This window comes from Elephantulus edwardii, unplaced genomic scaffold (genome assembly GCF_000299155.1).
Source record: "Elephantulus edwardii isolate Elephantulus edwardi_28Jun2011 unplaced genomic scaffold, EleEdw1.0 scaffold00063, whole genome shotgun sequence".
Lineage (NCBI taxonomy): Eukaryota > Metazoa > Chordata > Mammalia > Macroscelidea > Macroscelididae > Elephantulus > Elephantulus edwardii.
In genome coordinates this window covers 3969211-3990574 of record NW_006399813.1, presented here as the reverse complement: position 1 = coordinate 3990574, position 21364 = coordinate 3969211, and the positions used below count along the sequence as shown (strand labels likewise).

At 39.5% G+C, this 21364-nt stretch overlaps 1 protein-coding gene across 1 annotated transcript in view; it reads left to right on the top strand.

Annotated features, from left to right (window-relative positions):
- RBBP5 (retinoblastoma binding protein 5) overlaps positions 1-21364 on the top strand; it is a 52771-nt gene that overhangs the window by 13284 nt on the left and 18123 nt on the right. The window contains exons 4-12 of the mRNA XM_006887985.1: positions 8601-8741; positions 9836-9998; positions 10820-10929; positions 13652-13771; positions 13860-14013; positions 14114-14185; positions 15108-15225; positions 19299-19368; positions 19781-20010. Coding sequence (XP_006888047.1) covers positions 8601-8741; positions 9836-9998; positions 10820-10929; positions 13652-13771; positions 13860-14013; positions 14114-14185; positions 15108-15225; positions 19299-19368; positions 19781-20010 — 1178 coding nt within the window. The remainder of the gene's footprint in view (positions 1-8600; positions 8742-9835; positions 9999-10819; positions 10930-13651; positions 13772-13859; positions 14014-14113; positions 14186-15107; positions 15226-19298; positions 19369-19780; positions 20011-21364) is intronic.

Here is a 21364-nt window from a genome sequence, read left to right as displayed (position 1 = left end):
GCATGGCACGTGTTTTCTTGGGCCGCAGATCCAGGGGTTTGTACTTCTTGCCCTTATAGTATTTTCTGAGGTTCTCCTTCTGAGTCTGGTTAATAACGGTGAGAACACGTGCAATGGATTTTCGGACAACTCGGATTTTGGAGAGCTTAGAAGCTGCACCGCCTGTCACTTTGGCGACGCGCAGCTGGGAAAGCTCCACCTTCAGATCATCCAGCTGTTTCAACAGTTCCTCCTTCTTTCTGCGAAGGTCCTGAGCCTTGATTTTGGCCACAGCTGAGCGATATAGAACCTTGCTGTCGCCTGATCCAAGCCCAAGAGAAAAGAGTGTGACTGAGATATTTTATGCAGCATAATGTCCTCCAGGGTCACCCATTTTGTGTAATATTTCATTAGTTCCTTATTCTTCAATGCAGCATAATACTTCATTGTTTAAATATACCACAGTTTCTTTATCCATTGTTTGTTGATGAGCACTTGGATTGTTTCTAACTCTTTGGTGTGCGTAACTTTGATGTTCTTAACGTGCTCCAAGGAAGATATTATTATTCTTCTCATGTTACAGATGAAACTGAACTCAGAATTGTTATGCAAAAGTTATATGTCTTGTTTGAGATTACAAGGAGAATCCAAGGTTGAGAATAAGTCTGACTCTGGAGCCTGTGTTCTTAACCACAGGACTACCTCACCTGGTAGTTTCTCAATAGAAACTACTCTTTGTTTCAAAATTAGTGTGCTGGATTTTTTTATTTTTTAAAAACCCCTTTGTTTTCTGTTTCTTCAGTGTTTTTATTTCTCGTTTTTCTTTTTCCTACTATCTGTGGATGAGTTGAACATACATTAGAATTCTTTTGATGTAGTATGTGCCATCAGATCAGAACATGACTCCTACCTTACCTGACCGTCCAGCGGATTTCGGAAACTAAATCTCATGAAAAAAGATTGCCTGTCTTTCTTCTGTAAAGCTGCTGGTGGATGATTTTAACTTCTGCCTTTGGGTTGGCAGCATAACTTTTTAATTCATTAGTGTGTGTGTGTGTGTGTGTGTGTGTGTGTGTAATTGTGTATGTAATTAGAATTTACTAAGTATTACACTATAAATGTGTAACAGTTTTTTTGATGATTAAAAAAATTAAGGTTTTATTGTTTTGCTAAACAATAATTTAAAAAAAATTCATTTTGATGACAGGGCTTGAATTAATGAATTTTGATCCATTTATTTAATTAAAATAAAAAAGGAAAGGGAAGAGATCATGGGCAAAAAATAGCAGTTAACTCCCCCACCCCTGCCTCTAGGCAGTCATAATAAGCAGCACCCACATCCCACTTGGTGTCTGATATTCAGTTGGTGACACTCTATCTCATATGAGTCTGTAAAGGCACAGGGCATTTGGGTGCCAGTTTTAGCTCTCAGCACGTTAATCAAAACCAAACTGGTGAGCTAAAGTCTAGTATGTCTTCTAGATTTTCTGCCCATTTGCTGAGCAACACAAACTGATAAACTTGTAAAATTAAAGTGGGCAAAGGGAGCCCTGGTGGCCTAGTAGTAAGAAGCTGCACTGTAATCCCAGAGGATTGTGGCTCAAATCCACCAGATGCTCTGCTGGAGAAGGAGGGACAATTTCCTCCTTTACTAGTCAGATCTGATTTGATGGTACACACACACACACACACAAAAAAAAAAAATAATAAAAAAATTTAAGTGGGCAGAAGTACAGGAGTAAGAGGTTGGCAGGTGAAAACTACAGGTCACGCAAGCTTTTTTCCTGCGCAAGTGGCACTGGGCAGACTCAGTTCCTTATAAAAGAAGGTCATCCATCCAGAAAGAAGACCTGAATTGTGCCATGCACAATAGTTCTTCCTGCAGAGAGCACAGGAGCAAGGGAAGCTCGCTCTCTTTTTTTTTTTTTTAAGCTCTCTCTTTTATCTTGGAGAGAGTGATGAGGTTCCTGTAAGTATCATGAAGACAAAAGACGGAGAATCCTGAGCTTATGGTCACATGTGAGACTGGTACACACACAGATAAAGACTCCAAAGGCATCAGGGACCCCCAAACCCTAAATCCTATCTGCAGGCACTGGCTATTTCTGTGAACCAAGTCAAATTAGATGCCTGGATATGGGTGCTGAGAAAGCAGTACATTTTTATTTTCCGAGGGATAAGGTGGGAGGAGTGGCTATGATCTAGTAAAAAGAGACCTGCAAGAAGCAGAAAATATTTAGAGAAACATTTATATATATGTATATATGTTTAAAGTTAAGAAAAGTAAAACCCATTGAAGTTATGCCCTGTGGGGGACAAAAAGGGAAGCCACAAAATGAAAAATTTAAAATGAGACCTTCATACGCCTTTCTTGTCTCTGCTTAAGTATCACAGTCAGTTTGTTATTTTTATTTTGGAAAAGAAGATGTGAGGTTTCTCTTTCAACCACTCAGAAGGCAAGTGTAGCCATTTAAACAGTTAATAGGAAACAGAGGAGAAAAGTAAAGAGTTGAAAGGGCAGAGAAGGGAGGGAAAGAAATTTTTCAAAAAGAAAATTAACAAAGTGAGTGTTTCAGAAGGAGTCTGTGAAAAGGACATGGTGGATTGAAAGTCGATTAGTCAAGTAATAACTCTTACTCTCTTGTTATTTTTTGTTGGGTGTTTTGTTTGTTCAAGTCTTAAGATTTGGAAATGCTGACCCCCTGTTAAAAAGAGCCAACAGGAAATACTAGGATCCGTTCTCGCCTCCAGCCTGCCCCCCTGAAGCCACACCACCGCCTCCTTGGCTGACACTGGGAGAGTCCTCCAGGTGTATGGACTTGGGGTGACAGGGCAGCCTTTTCTGTGGTTGCTGGGCTTGTGAATGCTGCCATTTATACGCCTCTAAAATATTTTCAACTGTTCTACATACATGACCCAGTGCACTCCTCTGTCTGTCTTTACAGTTTTCCGCTTGATATGGGGGCGTAGTAACTACTTCCTTGCTCCAAAGTTTTTTTCCTTGCCATCCACAGCCTTTAATAGCCTTGTGAGTGGTGTGGAAGAGCTGCTGGTCCTCTGGGCAACCACCAGCACTGACTGCATAGGCCTGGCTCTGCATCTCCTCTGTGCTTTGCTGACAAGCTTACTGAGTGTAGCTAGAGGAGGAGGGCTTTTTGTTGGGTCCTTAAGTATTTCCACTCCTGAAATGTACTGCGGGTTTACGAGCAAGATGTCTGTATGGTTGGGTTCTCTTCTTGCAGAAGGACATTCTTTTGTTAGCCACCTGGCCCTGCAGCCCGGCACTTCCGGTGCGGGGCTGGAGTACTCACAGGGAGAGCTGCTGCTGGGGTGGCCGCAGGCCTGAGTAACACGGTTGCCGATGTTGATGGTTTAGCAGTTTGAAGTATATAGATAGGTACTGTAGTGGATTATGTGTTAGGCTGCTAACGGCAAGATGTTTGAACCCCCAGCAGCGGCAAGGAGGAAGATGACCCAGGTGACCCGGGCTTCTCCCATAAAGATGTAGAGCCTCGGAAAGCCAGTGGAGGGTTCTAAGCGGAGCCCCACTGTTGTTCAAATTGTTCTTTCTCCTGTAGGAAAGGTGACTTCTCTCTTGATGCTTTCAAATTAGTGTTCTTCTGAAGTTTGTCTATCTTGGTATCGATGTGTTTGGAATTGTCTTACTTGAGATTTGCTTAGCTTCTCGAATCTTAAGGTCTTGTTAGGTCTTTGCGCCAGATGTGAGACCAAGGACTCAAGGAAGGAATCAGAGAAAGAAAGTCAAAGAAGCTTTATTAAGGGGGCTCTCGGGCGGGATTCCTCGGTCTGCAGAGAGACATTAGGGCAGGTTTTAGAGGAAGGATCTTTAGGGAGGGACGTTCCATGTGTGAAGGACTAACCTTGAATTATCAATCTAGGAAATTTATAAGTGGTCAGTAAGTAAATGGAACAAATATAAAGATCAACTTCTTTTATGATTAATGAACAGAGATGGACTGGTATTGGCTACTATGATTCATATTATCTAATATAAGGAATTGGTTTAAAGACTAAGCATGCCTGACTCAACACTTGGTATTTTCAATTTCTTACTATTCATCTGAAAGTTCTTCAATCAAGGACAAAAATCAAAGAAGGTTTAATGTCCTTGAATGTGGTATTGATGAAGACTATTAAACATATCATAGACTGCCAGCGAAGAATGAAATTTGTCTTGCAGAAAGTACAACCAGAGTGTTCTACAGGCAGGGATGGTGACATTTCATCTCACTACACGCTTATCTTCAAGAGGAACCAAATCAAATGGACAAGGCTGTTCATTTCCTTTGTTGGCTTGTTGATAGCCCTTGAATCCTTCCTTCCTCCTTTGACCTTGGTCAGGGCCTGACATACATATCTCACAAAATTTGGGAAAATTTGAGCTACTGCATCTTCAGATACTTTTACAAACCTAGTCTTGTCTTGTCTTATAGATTCTGATGACATGACAATGAGCTCTTCTGTTAAAGTCCGAGAGGTCTCTGAAGCACGGTTGGGTATTTTTTTAGTTTCACTGTTCAGATAGAATGATTTATGTTGTTTTACCTTTTAGTTCCTTGACTTTTTTTTTTCCTTCTCCGTTTTCTATTGCTCTCATCTATTGAATTTTCATTTTGGCTATCATATTAACCAGCTGCCTTAGATTGATTCGGATTCATGATGCCTCCACGTGTGTTAAGTAGAGCTGAATGTAATGCATAGGATTTTCTTCCTTTTGAAAAATGTTTCTTCCCTGTCCCTCTCTCCCGTCCCTGATGACTAACCAATGATTCTTTCTTTCTGTGTGTAAACCTTTCCATAACTGTATAGTTGTGAACTCAAAGCATTTATCCTTTTGTCACTGACATATTTCTCTCAGCATAATGTCTTCCAGATTCATCCTTATTAAGCTGTGATTAGTGAGTTCTTCCTAATTTTTTAGGGTTTCACAGTATTCCATTGAGTCTGTGTACTATTATCTATTCATCTGTTGATTCATGCTTCAGTGGACATGAGTATGCATCTGTCTTTGTGTTTTGCCTCTTAATTCTTCAGGATATATACCTAGTAGGGGATTACTCAATCAAATGGTATTTCCATTCCCAGCTTTTTAAGGATGTGTTGAACTATTTTCCACAGTTGTTATGTGTTGTCAAGTCACCTACGACCCTATATACAACTGCTCTGAAGCCTGATCCTGAGCCAGTCTCTGACTCTGACACACCTACTCCCATTGCCCTAGTATCAATCCATCTCATCTTGGGTCTTCCTCTCCTATCCTGTCCTTCTAACCATCTAAGCATGATATTTTTCTCCAAGGACTGGTCCCTCCTGGCTGCATGCCCAGATCATGTGAGGTGGAGTTTCAAAATCCTAGCCTTTAAGGAGAAACTTGGGCTTACCTTTCTTAAAGACAGACTTCTTATTTCCTTAGTGGTCCGTGGTGTGTTAAGCTCTCCAGCACCACAACTCAAAGGCATTAATTCTTCTGTCATTCTTATAGTCCAGCTCTCTGATTCATGGCAAGTGAATGTCAAGACCATGGCCTGGGTCAGGCTCACCTTAGTCTCTTTACTGACATCGTTGTTTCTCAATGTTCTGGAAAGGTCTCTGACAGTGATTTTCCTAATACAATTCATCTTTTGATTTCATGATTGCTGGTGCCAAGAGTGTTGGTTGTGGAGCCAAGCAAGCTGTAATTTTTAACAACCTCAATCTCTTCTCCATTTATCATGATGCTGCCAGTTGGCCCAGTAGTGAGAATCTTGGTCTTCTTGATGTTGAGTTTCAATTCATATTGAACACTACTGTCCTTGAGTTGCAGCAAACGCTTCAGTTCTTTTTCGTTTTCAGCAAGCAAGATTGTTGTGTCATCTGCATAATGCAGGTTGTTGATGAGTCTTCCTCCAATCCTGATGCCATATTCTTCCTCATAAAGCCCAGCTTCCTGAATGATCTGTTCTGCATATAGCTTGAAAAGATATGGAGATAGGACACATCTCTGATGCACTCCTTTCCTGATTTTGAACCATGCAGTGTCTCATTACTCTGTTTTGAAGACTGATTCCTGGTCTGAGTATAGGTTGTTTGTGTGTGTGTGTGTGCCCAAATTTATTGAAAATATTACAGCACAGCAAACAGACTCAAACGGCTCCACATGGTGTTTTGAAATTCATCCTAACTGTGGGCTGAGTGACCTGCAGGTTGGACAGACTGCCAAAGTCCAAGGGTTTCAGCATTTCGTTAGTATCAGGATCTACTTCAATGATCTCCTGATCCAGGGCTGAAACTGCTGGTACATAATTATCTCTCCTTTCTCTCTCCTCCTCCTGCAGCTTAATGGAGATGCCTCTCACAGGCCCTCTCTGAATCTGCTTCATCAGATGTGTGACATAGCCTGCTATCTTGTTCCGGAGTTTCTTGCTGGGATTAATGGCAATCTCCTTGCACACGCGCTTTTTCGTGTGGAAGTCATTACCCAGGCACTTGTAGTATTTCTCAATGATGACCTGGGCCGCCTTCTTCATGGTTTTGGTGCGAATGCGGCCCATGTTGGTGGTTGGTGGGTCCTTGGTGAAAACTGAGTATAGGTTTTTTTATAAGCACAACCAAGTGTTCTGGGATTCCCATTCTCCTCAAAGCTAGCCACAATTTGTTGTGATACACATAGTCAAATGCCTTTTCATAGTCAATCAAACACAGATAAACATTCCTCTGGTATACTCTGCTTTCAGCCAAGATTCATCTGACATTGACAATAATGGCTAGTACCAGGACCTCTTCTAAACCCAGCTTTGGTGGCACCATTTTACAGTCCTCCCAGCGGTGTATGAGAGTTCCAGTCTCTCCACATCCTTGCCAATTTTTGTTGTTTGCTGTCTTATCAACTTTACTGTTGCTGAGGTTAGATGATACCTCATTTTGATTTGCATCTCTACTTGCTATATTCTGATGGCTTAATGGTAGGGAATTGCACTACCAACCCAAAAGTATATGCTTGAATCCGCCAGCTTCTCGACAGGAGAAAGATAGGCACTTTACTGCTTCTAAAAACCTGCTGGAGGATCAGTTGTGAGTTCATGATCTCAACAGCAACAATAGCTAAAGATCATGAGCATTTCTTCATGTATTTTCTGTCCATCTGAATGTCTTTGGTGAAGTATCTTTTCCTGTCTACTGCCCATTTTTTAAAAATTGAGCTATTTGTCTTTTTTGTTGAGTTTTCAAAAAATGTTAACAATTAGTCCCTTGATAGATGTGTTGTTATCAAAGATATCCTGTTTAGGTAGGTTCTCTCTTTTTTAAAAAAAAATTTAATTTTATTTTATTCTTTTTGTGCGTGTACTGTCAAATCAGGTCTGACTGGTACAGGAGGAGATTTTGTTCCTCCTTCTCCAGCAGAATATCTGGTGAATTTGAACCACGCACCTCTGGGATTGCAGTGCAGCTTCTTGCCACTAAGCCACCAGAGCTCCCTCTAGGTTCTCTTTTTATACTTATCAAATTTAATTTTAGAAGGTCCCAGTTGTTTAGTTTATCTTATTCTGTTGTACATTTTTTATTATATTTTTATTATATTTATGCCTTACATTGTGATCCCTAAATGTACACTTATATTTTTTTTTGCTTTGATGATCTTTATAGTTTTAGGGTTTACATTTAAGACCTTGATCCATCTTGAGTTAGATTTTTATATAGTATTTTTTTAGCTGAATTTCATTTCCCCCCATATTTTATAAATAAACCCTTGGATTTTAATTTTAATTAATTAAATGGCATTAAGTTCTTGACTCCAATATGACTTATTTTTATTTACAGACTTTTACTTATCTTTATTTAACAGTTGCATTTATCTTGTTCACATTTTATAAATATTTTGTTTATGTTTTTTGTGTCTGGTATTTATTAAGTATTTAATGTTTTTGTTATTACCATATACTTTATATTTTTTGAGGGGAAGCTTACAAATAATTTATTGCTATATACTTTTAATTGTTTTCTAATTATTCTAAAGAACATACTCATATTTCTTTTGCTTTGATGCTGTTGTGGTGTTACTTGTGTGACAATTTCAGAAATCTCTGATCATGTGTCCTTTAAAAGAAACTGACTTTCACTGTATCAACCCTTATTTGATCAGTTGATTTCCTCTCAAAAAAAAGAAAACCTCATTGCCATTGAATAGAAACTGACTCATCGCTGACTTTTAAAGACTTAAGCAGGATTTTAAAGACTTTAAATCTTAAAGGAGATTGCCTGCCTGGCTGTTGAGGAGTTGGTGGATTCAGATGACCACAGAGGCGTGGCCTTTGAGAGGTGGCAGTCCAGTCTCCCTAAGGACGAGCCCACCAGAGTTCCCTTTCTTCCACAATAATGACTCTCTCTTTTAGGCCTGTGAGCCAGTTGTTAGCTTGAAATGTAAGAACTACTACACTTGGTCATGAAAACATTTTTGCTTAATTGTGAAAGTTTGTCATGGATTTGAGTCTAGGTAAAAGGATGGGGTTGGGGGTGGGAAGAAAACTTGTTGCCCTGTACATTGAGATCATGCATTTAGAGGCATAAGTAGGTGAATAGACATTAATTTATAATGTGTGTTAATTTCTCTTTTACTTTTTCAGCTGGAGTAGAGATGGTCATAAGCTTGTGAGCGCTTCCACTGATAACATAGTGTCACAATGGGATGTTCTCTCAGGAGACTGCGACCAAAGGTTCCGGTTCCCTTCGCCTATCTTAAAAGTCCAGTATCATCCACGAGATCAGTATGTTTATCCTAAAGTATTCCTTTTGTGCAGTAGGGCTTACTTCTCTATGGGAGGCTGCCAGGCACTTGAACATTTGTGTTTAAGGTTTTACAGGGGCAGAAGCACATCTCTTCAAATATTTTTCATAAAAAAAAGATTCTTTGTCTAGGTTAGTCTACTGAGTAGAATTCTCAGGGAGAGTGTTGTAGTATAGAATTAAAAACTGATCAATATTAGGACTTTGAAAGTGAACAGATCTAGAGATAAATGTAATAGGGACACGGCCTGGCGTTTTTCCTCACCCTAATGAAATACTTGGATTTATTTAGTAGAGGGAAACAGTTTAATAATGTTAGAACTACATTTATAAAGAAAAATCACCCCCATTTCATTACCCAGACATTATGTACGTAACTGCTTTATTTCTCTGGGCTCCTTTTTAGTCCTATTCTATTTAAATATAAAGAAAAGACACTTAATGTGCATACTAAATATATGTAAAATCTGTATATCTTTGTAATGTTGTTGTTATGTGCCATCGAGTTGTTTGTGACTCATAGCGACCCTATGTACAAGAGCTTTAAATGCTGTTCTATCCTATGCCAACCTAGCCATCTCAAACGCCCTTATTCCCACTGCTCCAGTCACAGAATCGATCCATCTCATTGAAGGTCTTCCTCTCCTTCGCTGCCCCTCCACTCTGCCAAACATGATGTCCCTCTCCAAGGACCAGTCCCTCCTTGCAACATGCCCAAAGTATGTCAGACGAAGCTTCAGAATCCTTGACTCCAAGGAGCATTCTGGCTTCACCCTCTCCAGGACAAACCTGTTTGTTCTCCTAGCAGTCATTGTAATAGTTACTTATTTTTTTCACTTCATATATGTTCTACCAGTCTTCCTATTTATTTTTCGTGATTATGTATCATTTTGTCAAGGTAGATCCCATAATTTTACTCAGTCATTTTCTTGTTGTCAGACATTTATGTTTGATGTTCAGTTGCTATTCTAAATGGTAATTGATGAGATAGTGGATAGGGATCAGAAAAAGGGGCAGAGAATTAGCCTCTGGCAGCAAAGCAACAAGCCGATGTACTGTTCATATTTTTAAACAGGAACAAGGTACTCGTGTGCCCCATGAAATCTGCTCCTGTCATGTTGACCCTTTCAGATTCCAAACATGTTGTTCTGCCAGTAGATGATGACTCCGATTTGAATGTGGTCGCATCTTTTGACAGGCGAGGAGAATATATCTACACAGGAAATGCAAAGGGCAAGGTAAGTCTAGGTGCCTTTAATCTTGTCCATTCAGCCTTTGCCACTCCGTTCACTGGCTCATTGCATGTTCACTTCCTCTTCCTCTTAGATTTCTTTTGTTCCTGCTTTAAGAACATGGTTCTTACTTGTAACAAATGTAGCCTCCTTTCTCTCAAGCTTTAATAATAATGTCTGTTCTTTGAGTGGTCAGTGATTATTATTAAATATGGGGGGGTCTATATTGAGTGCTGATAATGAAATATCATTACTAAGTTATAAAATGGAAAAGTCATTCTCAAATGGAGCACTCTTAATTAGCTAATACCTAGTTCTTTAAATATTGTGTACTTCAGGATAGCTTAACCTTTAATACTTTATTATTCCTTTTTTTCCTTTTTCTTAAACTTCTGGGCTTGCCTTTTGGAGCATTGGGAGGGTCTAGGACCGTCTATCTGAGATATATTGTAGAAAGCTTTTCTTCCATGGAAGTAGAAGTCAGGCTAGGTGAGTTTTAAGGTTTCTTTCAAGCTGAATGTGTAAGTCCATTAGATACCTTGGGGTTTTTTGTTTTGTTTGTTTGTTGTTTTTTTTTTTTACCTTGGGGTTTTTTTAACTGGACTCATGCCCATCTGTCTCCTGTGAAGCAGCTGGTGAATTCGAACTGTATACCTTTGGGATTGCCGCATAGCTTCTTAGCATTAGGCCACCAAAACTCCCAAAATGAGAATGTAGAGTTGTTGATGTTTTTTACCCAGTCTCTGCCTTGTTTTAGAAACAGAAACCAAATCTCGTTACTGTAAGTTGTCAGAATACTTAGTATTGTTTTCTTCTTTAAACTTTAGATTTTGGTCTTAAAAACAGACTCACAGGATCTTGTCGCTTCCTTCAGAGTAACAACTGGAACCAGCAATACCACGGCTATTAAGTCAATAGAGTTTGCCCGGAAGGGAAGGTGAGACTTTGTGTCATTTTAGGGACACTTTTAAAATGACCAGTAGTTTTAAGAGAGTATATTGAGAGTCACAGTTTTTCTGTGGGATTATACTTCTATTTTTTTTTTTATAGAAAAAAATTTGGTTAAAAAATGTTATTAGGAACTTTATCTTTGGTACTTAAGTTCAAAATTGACTGCATTGAATCAGTAGCCATACTTTCTTTTATGCTTGGATATCGTCTTTGCTCAGATACCTGAGGGCTTGATTAGTGTTCAGAACCAAAAACACAGGCACTTATAAGTAAGTATTGGGTAAAGCTCGGCTATTTCTGTAATTAGAATTACTCTCACAAAATTCACATAGTGACTAAATATGTGCTGTACTCACATAAAGTTTATTTACCTTTTTTACTTTAGCTACTATTTTGGTAAATTTGGTTGTCTAGTTAGATACAGACATATGTACAGAATCAAGAAAAGAGTTGTCAGTAGACAATTAAAACAGGCATTTGGATGGCAGGGAAGAAGAACAAACTGGGGAGGAGGGTAGAGAGAATGGTGCAGCAATGAAGGAATGAAAACCCAAAATCCCTGTAAATGTTCATTAAAACTAATAAAATTTAATAATTTAAAAAAAAAAAAGTTGTCAGTAGAGAGGTAATGGTCTTCTTTTTAATTCAGAAGAGCCACACATAGTTAGAGAACATCAGCGCTTGGAATTCTCCTAAGTTAGGAAAAGATTGAAGTCTGTAAAAAAATGATGAAACAAATTCTATTTTAGCTGGATTTCCAATACCATTATAGTGAAAAGTTTCGTTTATGGTGACTCATTGCCGTTGAATCTGAATAGACTCATAGTTGATAATTTAGTGGGGTTTTGGAGGCTGTAAATCATAAGGGAGGAAACTGCCCACCTTTCTCGCATGGGGCTGCTGGTGAACTCACACCGCCAGAGAGGTGATACCTTTGGGTTGGCAGTGAAACTCCTTACTGACTATGCCACCAGAGTGCAGAGTGACAAGTTAGGCATTTTGAAATGACATATTTTATTCACTCGCTTATTAGACGAATATGTTGTATATCAGACAGGCCAGATCAATGACTCAAGGATGGGGGTGTGTGTGTGTGTGTTTGTGTGTGTGTGTGTGTGTGTGTGTGTGTAAATTATCATCTTGTATGATTAGCAAATTAATCTCAATTTAGAGGTCTTAAATCTCAATCAAATACTGATAGTCTTTGTGTTATGTTGTTGATTCTTTCGAGTCGAGCACAACTCAAAGCGATCCTATGAACAAAATGTCTGAAGCCCTCTATAACTATTGACATTTATCAAAGTTCATATTCCAGAGGCATGTTGTTTAGGAAGTGGATGCCATTCCTGCTTCCAAACCTCTCATAGTATGTTATTGTGGTTATGTGCCATTGAGTCACCTATGATGTACAGCAGCTCTGAACCAACCCTTCCTTATCTTGAGCCAGTCTCACTAATTCCAACACACCAACCCCTATTGCCCCAGTTACTGTAATCAATCCATCTCATCTGGAGTCTTCCCCTCCTGCACTGTCTGTCCACCCTTCTGATCATGATGTTCCTTCTCCAGGACCAGACTCTCCTGGCCACGTGCCCATAATGAGACAGAGCTTCAAAATCCTAACCTCTAAGGAGAGACCCTTTAAGACAGACTTGTTGTCTTGGCATTCCATGGTATGTTCAAGACTATTTTCCAGCACCACAACTCAAAGGCATTTAGTCTTCTGTCATCCTTAGTCATTGTCCAACTCTCTGAAGCATAACAAGTAATTGAGAAGACTATGGCCTGGATTAGGTGCACCTTTGTCTCTAGACTGACATCCTAAGCTCTTCTGTACTCTGGAGAGGTCCATGACACAGATTTTCCCAATGCAGTTTGTCTTTTGATTTCCTGACTGCTGGTGTTAGGAGTGTTGATTGTGAATCTGAACAAGCTTTAATTGCTAACAACCTCAATCTCTTCTCCATCTATTATGGTGCTGTCAGTTGGCCCAGTGATGAGAATCTTTGTCTTCTTGATGTTGAGCTTCACTCCATATTGAAGACTACAGTCCTTAACCTTTTGCAGCAAGTGCTTCAGTTCTTCTTCAGTTTCAGCAAACAAGGTTGTGTCATCTGCATATTGTAGGTTGTTAAATGAGTCTTCCTCCAATCTTGATGTCACACTCTTCCTCGAAGCCCTGCTTCCTAAATTATCTGTTCTGCATACAGTTTGAAAAGGTATGGGGACAGGATGCATCCCTGACACAAGGATCTTATGGGCGGAATATTGAATGATTTCGTTTTTGTGTATGGGGTTCATAAAACATTCTCACTGGGGGAGCTCTGGTGGCCTAGTGGCAAGAAGCTGCACTGCAATCCCAGAGATATGCGGTTCGAATCCACCAAATGCTCTGCCAGAGAAGGGGGGGGGCAATCTCCTCCTGTACCAGTCAGATCTGATTTGATGGTGCGCACGCGCGCGCACACACACACACACACACACACACACACACACTTTAAAAAAAAAGCATTCTCACTTGAAATTACATTTTTATTTGAAAACTAATTAAATGCATAAATATTCTATTCTATTACTCTTATTTTGTAGGCAGTATTTCAGCATATTTGTTGCTTTGTGGTACTGTTCTGGGTAACTGGTAATAGGAGAAAATGTTAATAGGAATTGAGTTCTGACCTCCGGCATTAATGTTTTTCTCCTTCCCCTAGTTGTTTTTTAATTAACACGGCAGATCGAATAATCAGAGTTTATGATGGCAGAGAAATTTTAACCTGTGGACGAGATGGAGAACCTGAGCCTATGCAGAAATTGCAGGACTTGGTGAATAGGTATGTGCTACACCCAGGATGACTATGTGAGAATTCTCAACCTAAACTCAAAGTCCGATTGTCCTTGTGCGCTTTCTTTGTGCTCTAGAACCCCGTGGAAGAAATGTTGTTTCTCTGGGGATGGAGAGTACATTGTGGCGGGTTCGGCCCGGCAGCATGCCCTATACATCTGGGAAAAAAGTATTGGCAACCTGGTGAAGATTCTCCATGGGACTAGAGGAGAACTCCTCTTGGATGTAGCTGTGAGTGGGATGGTGGGATGGACGGTGTTTGTTGTTAGTTATAGAACACAGGGAATCGTGAATCTTTTCTTAAAACCCACTTTTCTTCTTTATAACTTAGTGGCATCCTGTTCGACCCATCATTGCATCCATTTCTAGTGGAGTGGTATCTATCTGGGCACAAAATCAAGTAGTGAGTATTTTTCTGGTCTGATTGCTGTAAAATTAGATACTCTCTTCTTTTTATCAAAGAACGCTTACATATAGTAAGCTAACAATTCCTATATTTACTTTTTCTCTCTTTTAAAAATTTTAATTTTATACTGGTTTATTTACAGAATTCACATACATTATTTTCCACATCGGATCTTTCCCATTTCCTTCACACACACCCCACTCATCAAACTGTGCAACCCTGTGGGTAAAACCCCCACCCATCCTCACCCCTCTGCTCCCCCATTCCCCCTTTGGATTCTCATACACATTCTGCAGTAATGGCCTTAATCAATATTTGTCCTTATGGGGCTGAGTTAGTTCACTTAGCATAATGTTAGCTAGTAATTTACAAATGCTTTTTCTCTTTTGCTTGGAATTTTTATAACTTAATGAAATTAGTTAGTGCATCTAGTTCTGCTTAATTTTGATGGAATGGTCTTGGGCCAATGCTAATCAGCTTCTGGGGGAGTTATCTAGTATACTTCCTGTTAGGTTTTTCTGTTATCTCCTTGAAATCTGTTTGTCCTCTGTTTTTCTTATATTTAGTTCAGTTAGTTTTGTTTTCACATCTTGACTTTATTTGTGATCATTTATAATTAGTGTATATAAAAGAAACTTTTAAAGATTTTACTTCAGTATTCTAAAGTAATTTTAGAAGACATGTATTTATTTATGTAAGACCTAGAGTCAATAATTTGGGGTTTTAAAGATGCAAAGTGTTTAAAAAGAATTAAAACTTCACACATAACTTAATGTTTTTCTTCTCTGCCAAATTTGATTTTAAAATTGAGTCTCTTGTTCATATTCTCATTTATGTTATGGTTTCTCATTTACATGTAAGTTACAGATTAGATTGCTTTTTTACTTACGTTACACAGTCTCTTTTATTTGTGGCATAGGAAAATTGGAGTGCATTCGCACCAGATTTCAAAGAATTGGACGAAAATGTGGAATATGAGGAAAGGGAATCCGAGTTTGATATTGAAGATGAAGATAAGAGTGAGCCTGAACAGACAGGTATATTTCTCAGTTGCAGATGACATTCTCCTCCCCCACCCCTTAGAATGACTGTTCTACTGTAATACTTTTAATTTGTGTTACAAATTTATTTCAGCACTTAAGAATCTAAAATGTCTCCCCATCCTTTTAGTTTTACTAATACTCACCATTTTGTGAGTCTCAATTTGCAAACTTTTAAATAAGTACTTATATGGCGCCAGACAGCTTTCTTAACTTCCTGCTTTGTCATTTCAATATTAATGACTGGATTAAGAAGGAATTTATATGGTAGGTGCTTAGTGCATCTATCATGACTTTTGTTAGTCAGGTGAAAGTAATGAATGTGGGTCAAGTCCATATGTCCTTGGGCAAAATTTTTTTTGTTGGTTTTTTTTAAGCTAAAGAAGCTTTATTAAGGGGGCTCCTGGGTGGAATTCCTTGGTCAGCAAAGAAAGAGACAGGCAGAGAGCCAGACCAGGGATTACTACCCAAAATGGTTATTCTTGACTCCTGAATTTCCTGTTCTGTGCCAAGACGTCAAAGCTGAAACAAGAAATTAAAGAGCTGTACAGAAAATTTCAAAGGACAGCTCGGGATGGCAAAGCAAGATATTCTAATGAGCAAAGAGCTGGAGTCAGAAAATCAAAAGGGCTGAACTCGCACAGCATTTCTTAAGCTGAAGGAATTGAAAAACAAATTCAAACCACGAGTTGCAATACTTAAGGATGCTTTGGGCAGAATATTAAATGATCCAAGAAGCATTAAAAGAAGATAGAAGGAGTATACAGAGTTACTGTACCAGCAGGAACTGGCTGACACAGAAGAATTTCATAAAACAGTGTATGAGCAAGATCCTGCGGTGATGAAGGAGGAATTTAAACTTGCTTTGAAAGAATTGGCAAAAAACAAGGCTCCAGGAGTTTATGGCATACCAGTTGACATATTTCAATCAGCAGACGCTGCCGTGGATATGCTCACTAGGTTGTGCCAAGAAATCTGGAGGACAGCCACCTGGCCAACTGACTGGAAGAGATCGATATTTGTTCCCATTCCAAAGAAAGTGACCTGACAGTGAGGAAATTATCAGAAAGTATAATTAATATCACATGCAAGATTCTGCTGAAAATTACCCAAAAATGACTAGAGCAACACATCAACAGAGAACTCTCATATATGCAGGCTGGGTTTAGAAGAGGCTATGGTACTAGGGATATTATAGCTAATGTTAGATGGATCTTGGCAGAAAGCAGAGAGTATCAGAGGAATGTCTTTCTGTGTTTCATTGACTATGCAAAGGCTTTTGACTGTGTGGATCACAACAAACTCTGGATGACTCTGAGAAGAATGGAATCCCAGAACATTTGATTGTGCTTTTGCAAAACCTATACTTGAACCAGGAGACAGTCGTCAGAACAGAGCACGGAGATATTACATGGTTCAGAATTAGGAAAGGTGTCCTCCAGTTATGTATTCTGTCTCTGTACCTTTCCAATCTGTATGCAGACCAGATCATTCAGGAGGCTGGACTGTGTGAGGAGGAATGTGGCATCAGGATTGGAGGAAGACCCATCAACATCCTACATTACGAAGATGACCCAATCCTGTTTGCTGAAATTGAAGACCTGAAGCGCTTGCTGTAGAAGGTCAAGGACTTCAGCCTTCAATATGGATTGAAGCTCAACATCAGGAAAACAAAGACTGGGCCAGTTAGCATCGTAATGGATGGTGAAAAGATTGAGATTGTTAACAGTTTTAGTTTGCTTGGATCCACAATCAGTATTCTTGGTACCAGCAGCCAGGAAGTCAGGAGATGAATTGCATTAGAAAGTCAGCTGTCAGGGACCTCTCCAGAGTACTGAAGAGCAGTAACATCAGGCTGGAGACTAGGGTGCACCTGATCCACACCGTATTCATTTTGTAGGCATAGCAATTGTGTGCTATGTATCAGAGAGCTGCATAATGACTAGGAATGATAGAAGGGGAATTGATGCCTTTGAGCTGTGGTGTTGGAGAAGAATGTTGAATATACCATAGACTGCTAGGAGAACAAACAAGTTTGTCCAGGAGAGGTTGAAACCAGGCTCCTCCTTGGAGGCAAGGATTCTGAAGCTTCCTCTGACATACTTTGGGCATGTTGCGAAGAGGGACCAGTCCTTGGAGAGGAACTTCAAGTTTGGGAATGTGGAGGGACAGCACAGGAGATGAAGACCCTCAATGAGATGGATTGATTCAGTAATTGGAGTAATGGGAGTAGTAGGTGTGTCAGAGACGGTGAGGCTGGCACAGGATAGAGCAGGGTTTAGGGCTCTTGTTCATAGGGTTGCTATCAAGAGAAATGTAGGTAATCTCATGAATCTATTGTGACCATTGGTTTCCAAGGCTGTAAATCAAAACAAGAGGAGACTGTCCCATTTTTCTCCTTGAGAGCCTCAAGCAGATTTAAATGGCCAAGTGCATAGCCTTTGGGTTAACAGCACAACTTGCTCTGGATGTGGCCACCAGGGTTCTGTCCAGATGATAATAGTATCCGCCTCTTAGTGGTGTCTATGTGTAAGGGAACTCTGGTGGCAGAGTCCACAGCAAATCGTGCTGCTAATTCAGAGATGTTGCATTTTTACTCCACTGGTGGCTCGGTGGAGGGAACATGGCCAGTCTCCTCCCAGAGGGATTACAGCCTCAGAAACTCAGCAGAGGGTCACTGTGAGTTGGAACCAACTCAGCAGCTGTGAGTTTGAGTTTTTGGTGTTGTGAGGAACAAATGAGATCTTTCAGGTGAAGGCACTGAATAGAGTTGAAGGTTCAGCATGAGGTGTTAGTATCTGTTAGGATGATGATGATGATCAGAATCGTTAGAAAAAGCGAACTGGGGGGAGGGGTGTTTAGGGAGGAAAGTGTGCCACAACGTATGAATGGAAATCCAAAGTCTCTGTAAACTTTCATTAAAATTTAAAAAATAAGAAAATAAGATTTTACTTTTTTCTTCTCGTAAAAAGTTTTAAATTTTGTTGTTGAGAATATACGCCAGCAAAACACACCGATTTCTCCATGTATAGTTCACTGACACTGATTACATCCTTTAAGTTGTGCATTCTTTTTTTTTTTTTTTTAATGTGTGTACTGTCAAATCAGATCTGACTGGTACAGGAGGAGATTGTGCCTCCTTCTTCAGCAGAGCATCTGGTGGATTCAAACCTCACATCTCTGGAATTGCAGTGCAGCTTCTTGCCACTAGGCCACCAGAGCTCGCCTAAGTTGTGCATTCTCATCCTCCTCCGAATTTGTCTTCCCTTGTTAACTAACATAAACTCACATTCCCCTAAGGTTCTTTTCAGTCGCTTTTGTCAGTTTAATTCCAAGTAAATAGTTCTTACATGAGCTCTCAAAGCTGACGTTTTTTAAGAAAACTGGTCAAGGGAGCTCTAGTGGTGTAGTGGTAAGAAACTGCACTGCAGTCCCGGAGGCACATGGTTCAAGCTTAAAGATTATCGCAAGTCAGAAGTTTCAGGAGTTCATCAAGACTTTACTTTTTACCCAATATCTCATAGCAGAAGGTCCGATGGGGGAGCTTGCCCATTGGCACGTGCCGACTGCGGGGCCCACTGATGATTCCAGGAGCCAGGAAATCAGGATTGCAGTTTTCTCCAGCACGGCCTCACTTTTGTGGGGTCAGCTAATTGGCATGCTCCCTGCCTTTTAAGAAGGCCGTCAGGGATGCAGACTGTTTGGGATCTCCTTGGTATTTTTGGATTATGTTCTCTGAAAGCCTTCCCAAATTCCTCACGTAGCACATTTCACTTACCATCGCTAAAGAACTTTGGGTATTCACTTGAAACAAGCTGTTTCTGTCTCCTCAGAGTGGGAAGCATTTTTGAAGAACTAGCCTTAAATTTTCTCCTGTTTTTATCATTCTCTCCCTAGTGCTGAACATATGGTGGAAACTCAGCAAATATTTGCAGAATGGTTACCGGAAATTCATGTATTTACTTTCCTCCTTTGTTTTGCTTGAATTTCAGTCTACAAAAATCCTTAGCCTGGAAGTGAAAAATGATTTTGACTTTTCTTCAAACCTCCTCTATGTTTCTGCCCTCCAGGGGCTGATGCTGCTGAGGATGAGGAAGTGGATGTCACCAGTGTAGACCCTATTGCTGCTTTTTGTAGCAGGTGAGTCAGCACTGTGGACTGAGAGCTACCTTCTTCCTGTATGCAGTTTCTCTTTTAAACAACTAAGTTGTCCCTGGCTGTCTCTTCAGTCCTGTCTCCTTATTAGCCAAAAGAGATGATTGCTTTGGTTTAGAAGAAATTTAGTTCGTCTTTATTCTCTAATCCTAGTTCAGAGTCAGTTGTCCTCATGTAGTAGAGAATTTTTAGAAACGGAAATATTTTTACTGTTTATTTTACTATTTATTTTCTTTTTTATTAATCATGCTTCCCCTTTTCTACTTTTTAATATCTTGACTTTCTTAGAAGTCTTGATGGTTAATTTAGGTGATTCTTCTGGCCTGAAGGAAGGGTTCATGGTTAAAGCAACTATCTCCTCTTTTTTTCAATCCCGGTCTGACCCTGTTCTGAATAGTGATGAAGAACTGGAAGATTCAAAGGCTCTGTTATATTTACCCATTGCCCCTGAGGTAGAAGACCCAGAAGAAAATCCTTACGGCCCCCCACCAGATGCAGTCCAAACCTCCTTGATGGACGAAGGGGCCGGTTCAGAGAAGAAGAGGCAGTCTTCCGCAGATGGATCCCAGCCACCCAAGAAGAAACCCAAAACAACCAATATCGAACTTCAAGGAGTACCAAATGATGGTGAGAACCGTGTCTCTCCTCTATTGCCTGAGGGGTGCACTCTTTACTCTCCAGCATTATCCTGTAATTTCCTGTTTGGTGATTTTACCTTGAAAGAAAAAATTGTTCCTAAGAGTTATTTTTTAAAGACCATTTCTGAATTATGAATGCTGTTCCTTTATCTGTCTTTAAGTCAAATTTATATACAAATTTGAAGAGTTAGGTATGCTTTGTATTTGTGTATAGTGTACATTTCTAGCTACAGAAAACATCTTTAACATAGTACAGTAGTAGTAATAATAGTTTGATGTGTGCACAAAATAGCAACAATTTGTTATTACAGATAAAATTTTTAGTTTACTAAGAGTTTACAGGAGTTGGTGTGTGACTATGACTTGTACCTAAATCAGTAAGTTAGGCATTTGAAATCTGGGACGGGACTGCCTGCAGTGCTTTAAAGCTTTGTGATGGTTTCATTTGCTTTCATTTCTTTATTTTTTAATATTTTATTTTGGGGAAAATCTACATCTGTTATACATGATGTTTTAGATAATAGATCTTTATCACATATGTAACATGGTTCTTAACGTTTCTCAGTCCGTAGCTTTCTTCTTACTCTTGATAAATTCTCTTGGTGTATCTTAGTTTTTATGATGTCCTAGTTGCCTGTAAACTTATTATTGTATTGATAATGTATTGTTTTTAAAAAATCCCTAAAATACGTATCTTTATCTATGTGGTTTTCTTCCAAAAACTTTTAAGTTTTAGGTTTGATGTTCTGTACTTGATTTATTTTGAATTAGTGGTTGTGTCAAGTATTTTTTATTTTAAAATGGGGTACATTCTGTGCTTCAGTCTGTCCTACCTAAGCTGACAGACATAATTTAAATCTTCTGACACATGACTCAGTATATTTTCATGTAGCATTCTTTTTTTTCCTCCCAGAGATATACTGGCTAGGTGGCAAAGTCCTAGTCAAATATAGGCAATTCTTTCATTCTTTCGGCTTTTTTTTTCTTTTTCGTTTTAGATAATTTTTTGTCGTGATTTTAACGAAAGTTTACAGAAAAGTTGTATTTTCATTCATTCATTATTGCACCTTTTCCTCCCTATCTCTGCCCTCTGTTCATTTTTCTCTTTAAAAAAATTCATTCATGGTTGCACAATTTCCTCCCCTCCCCCAGCCTATTCTTTTTTTCATTAATTTTAATGAAAGTTTACAGAGGCTTTGGATTTCCATTCATTCGTTGGGCTTTTCTCCCTGCCCAACCTCCCCCCCACCCCCTCCCCGCCTCAGTTCACTCTTCTCTTTGAAAAGTAAAAGAAAAGTTCTTTTACTGTTGTATAATCCCTCCCCCACTAGACCTAGCCTCTT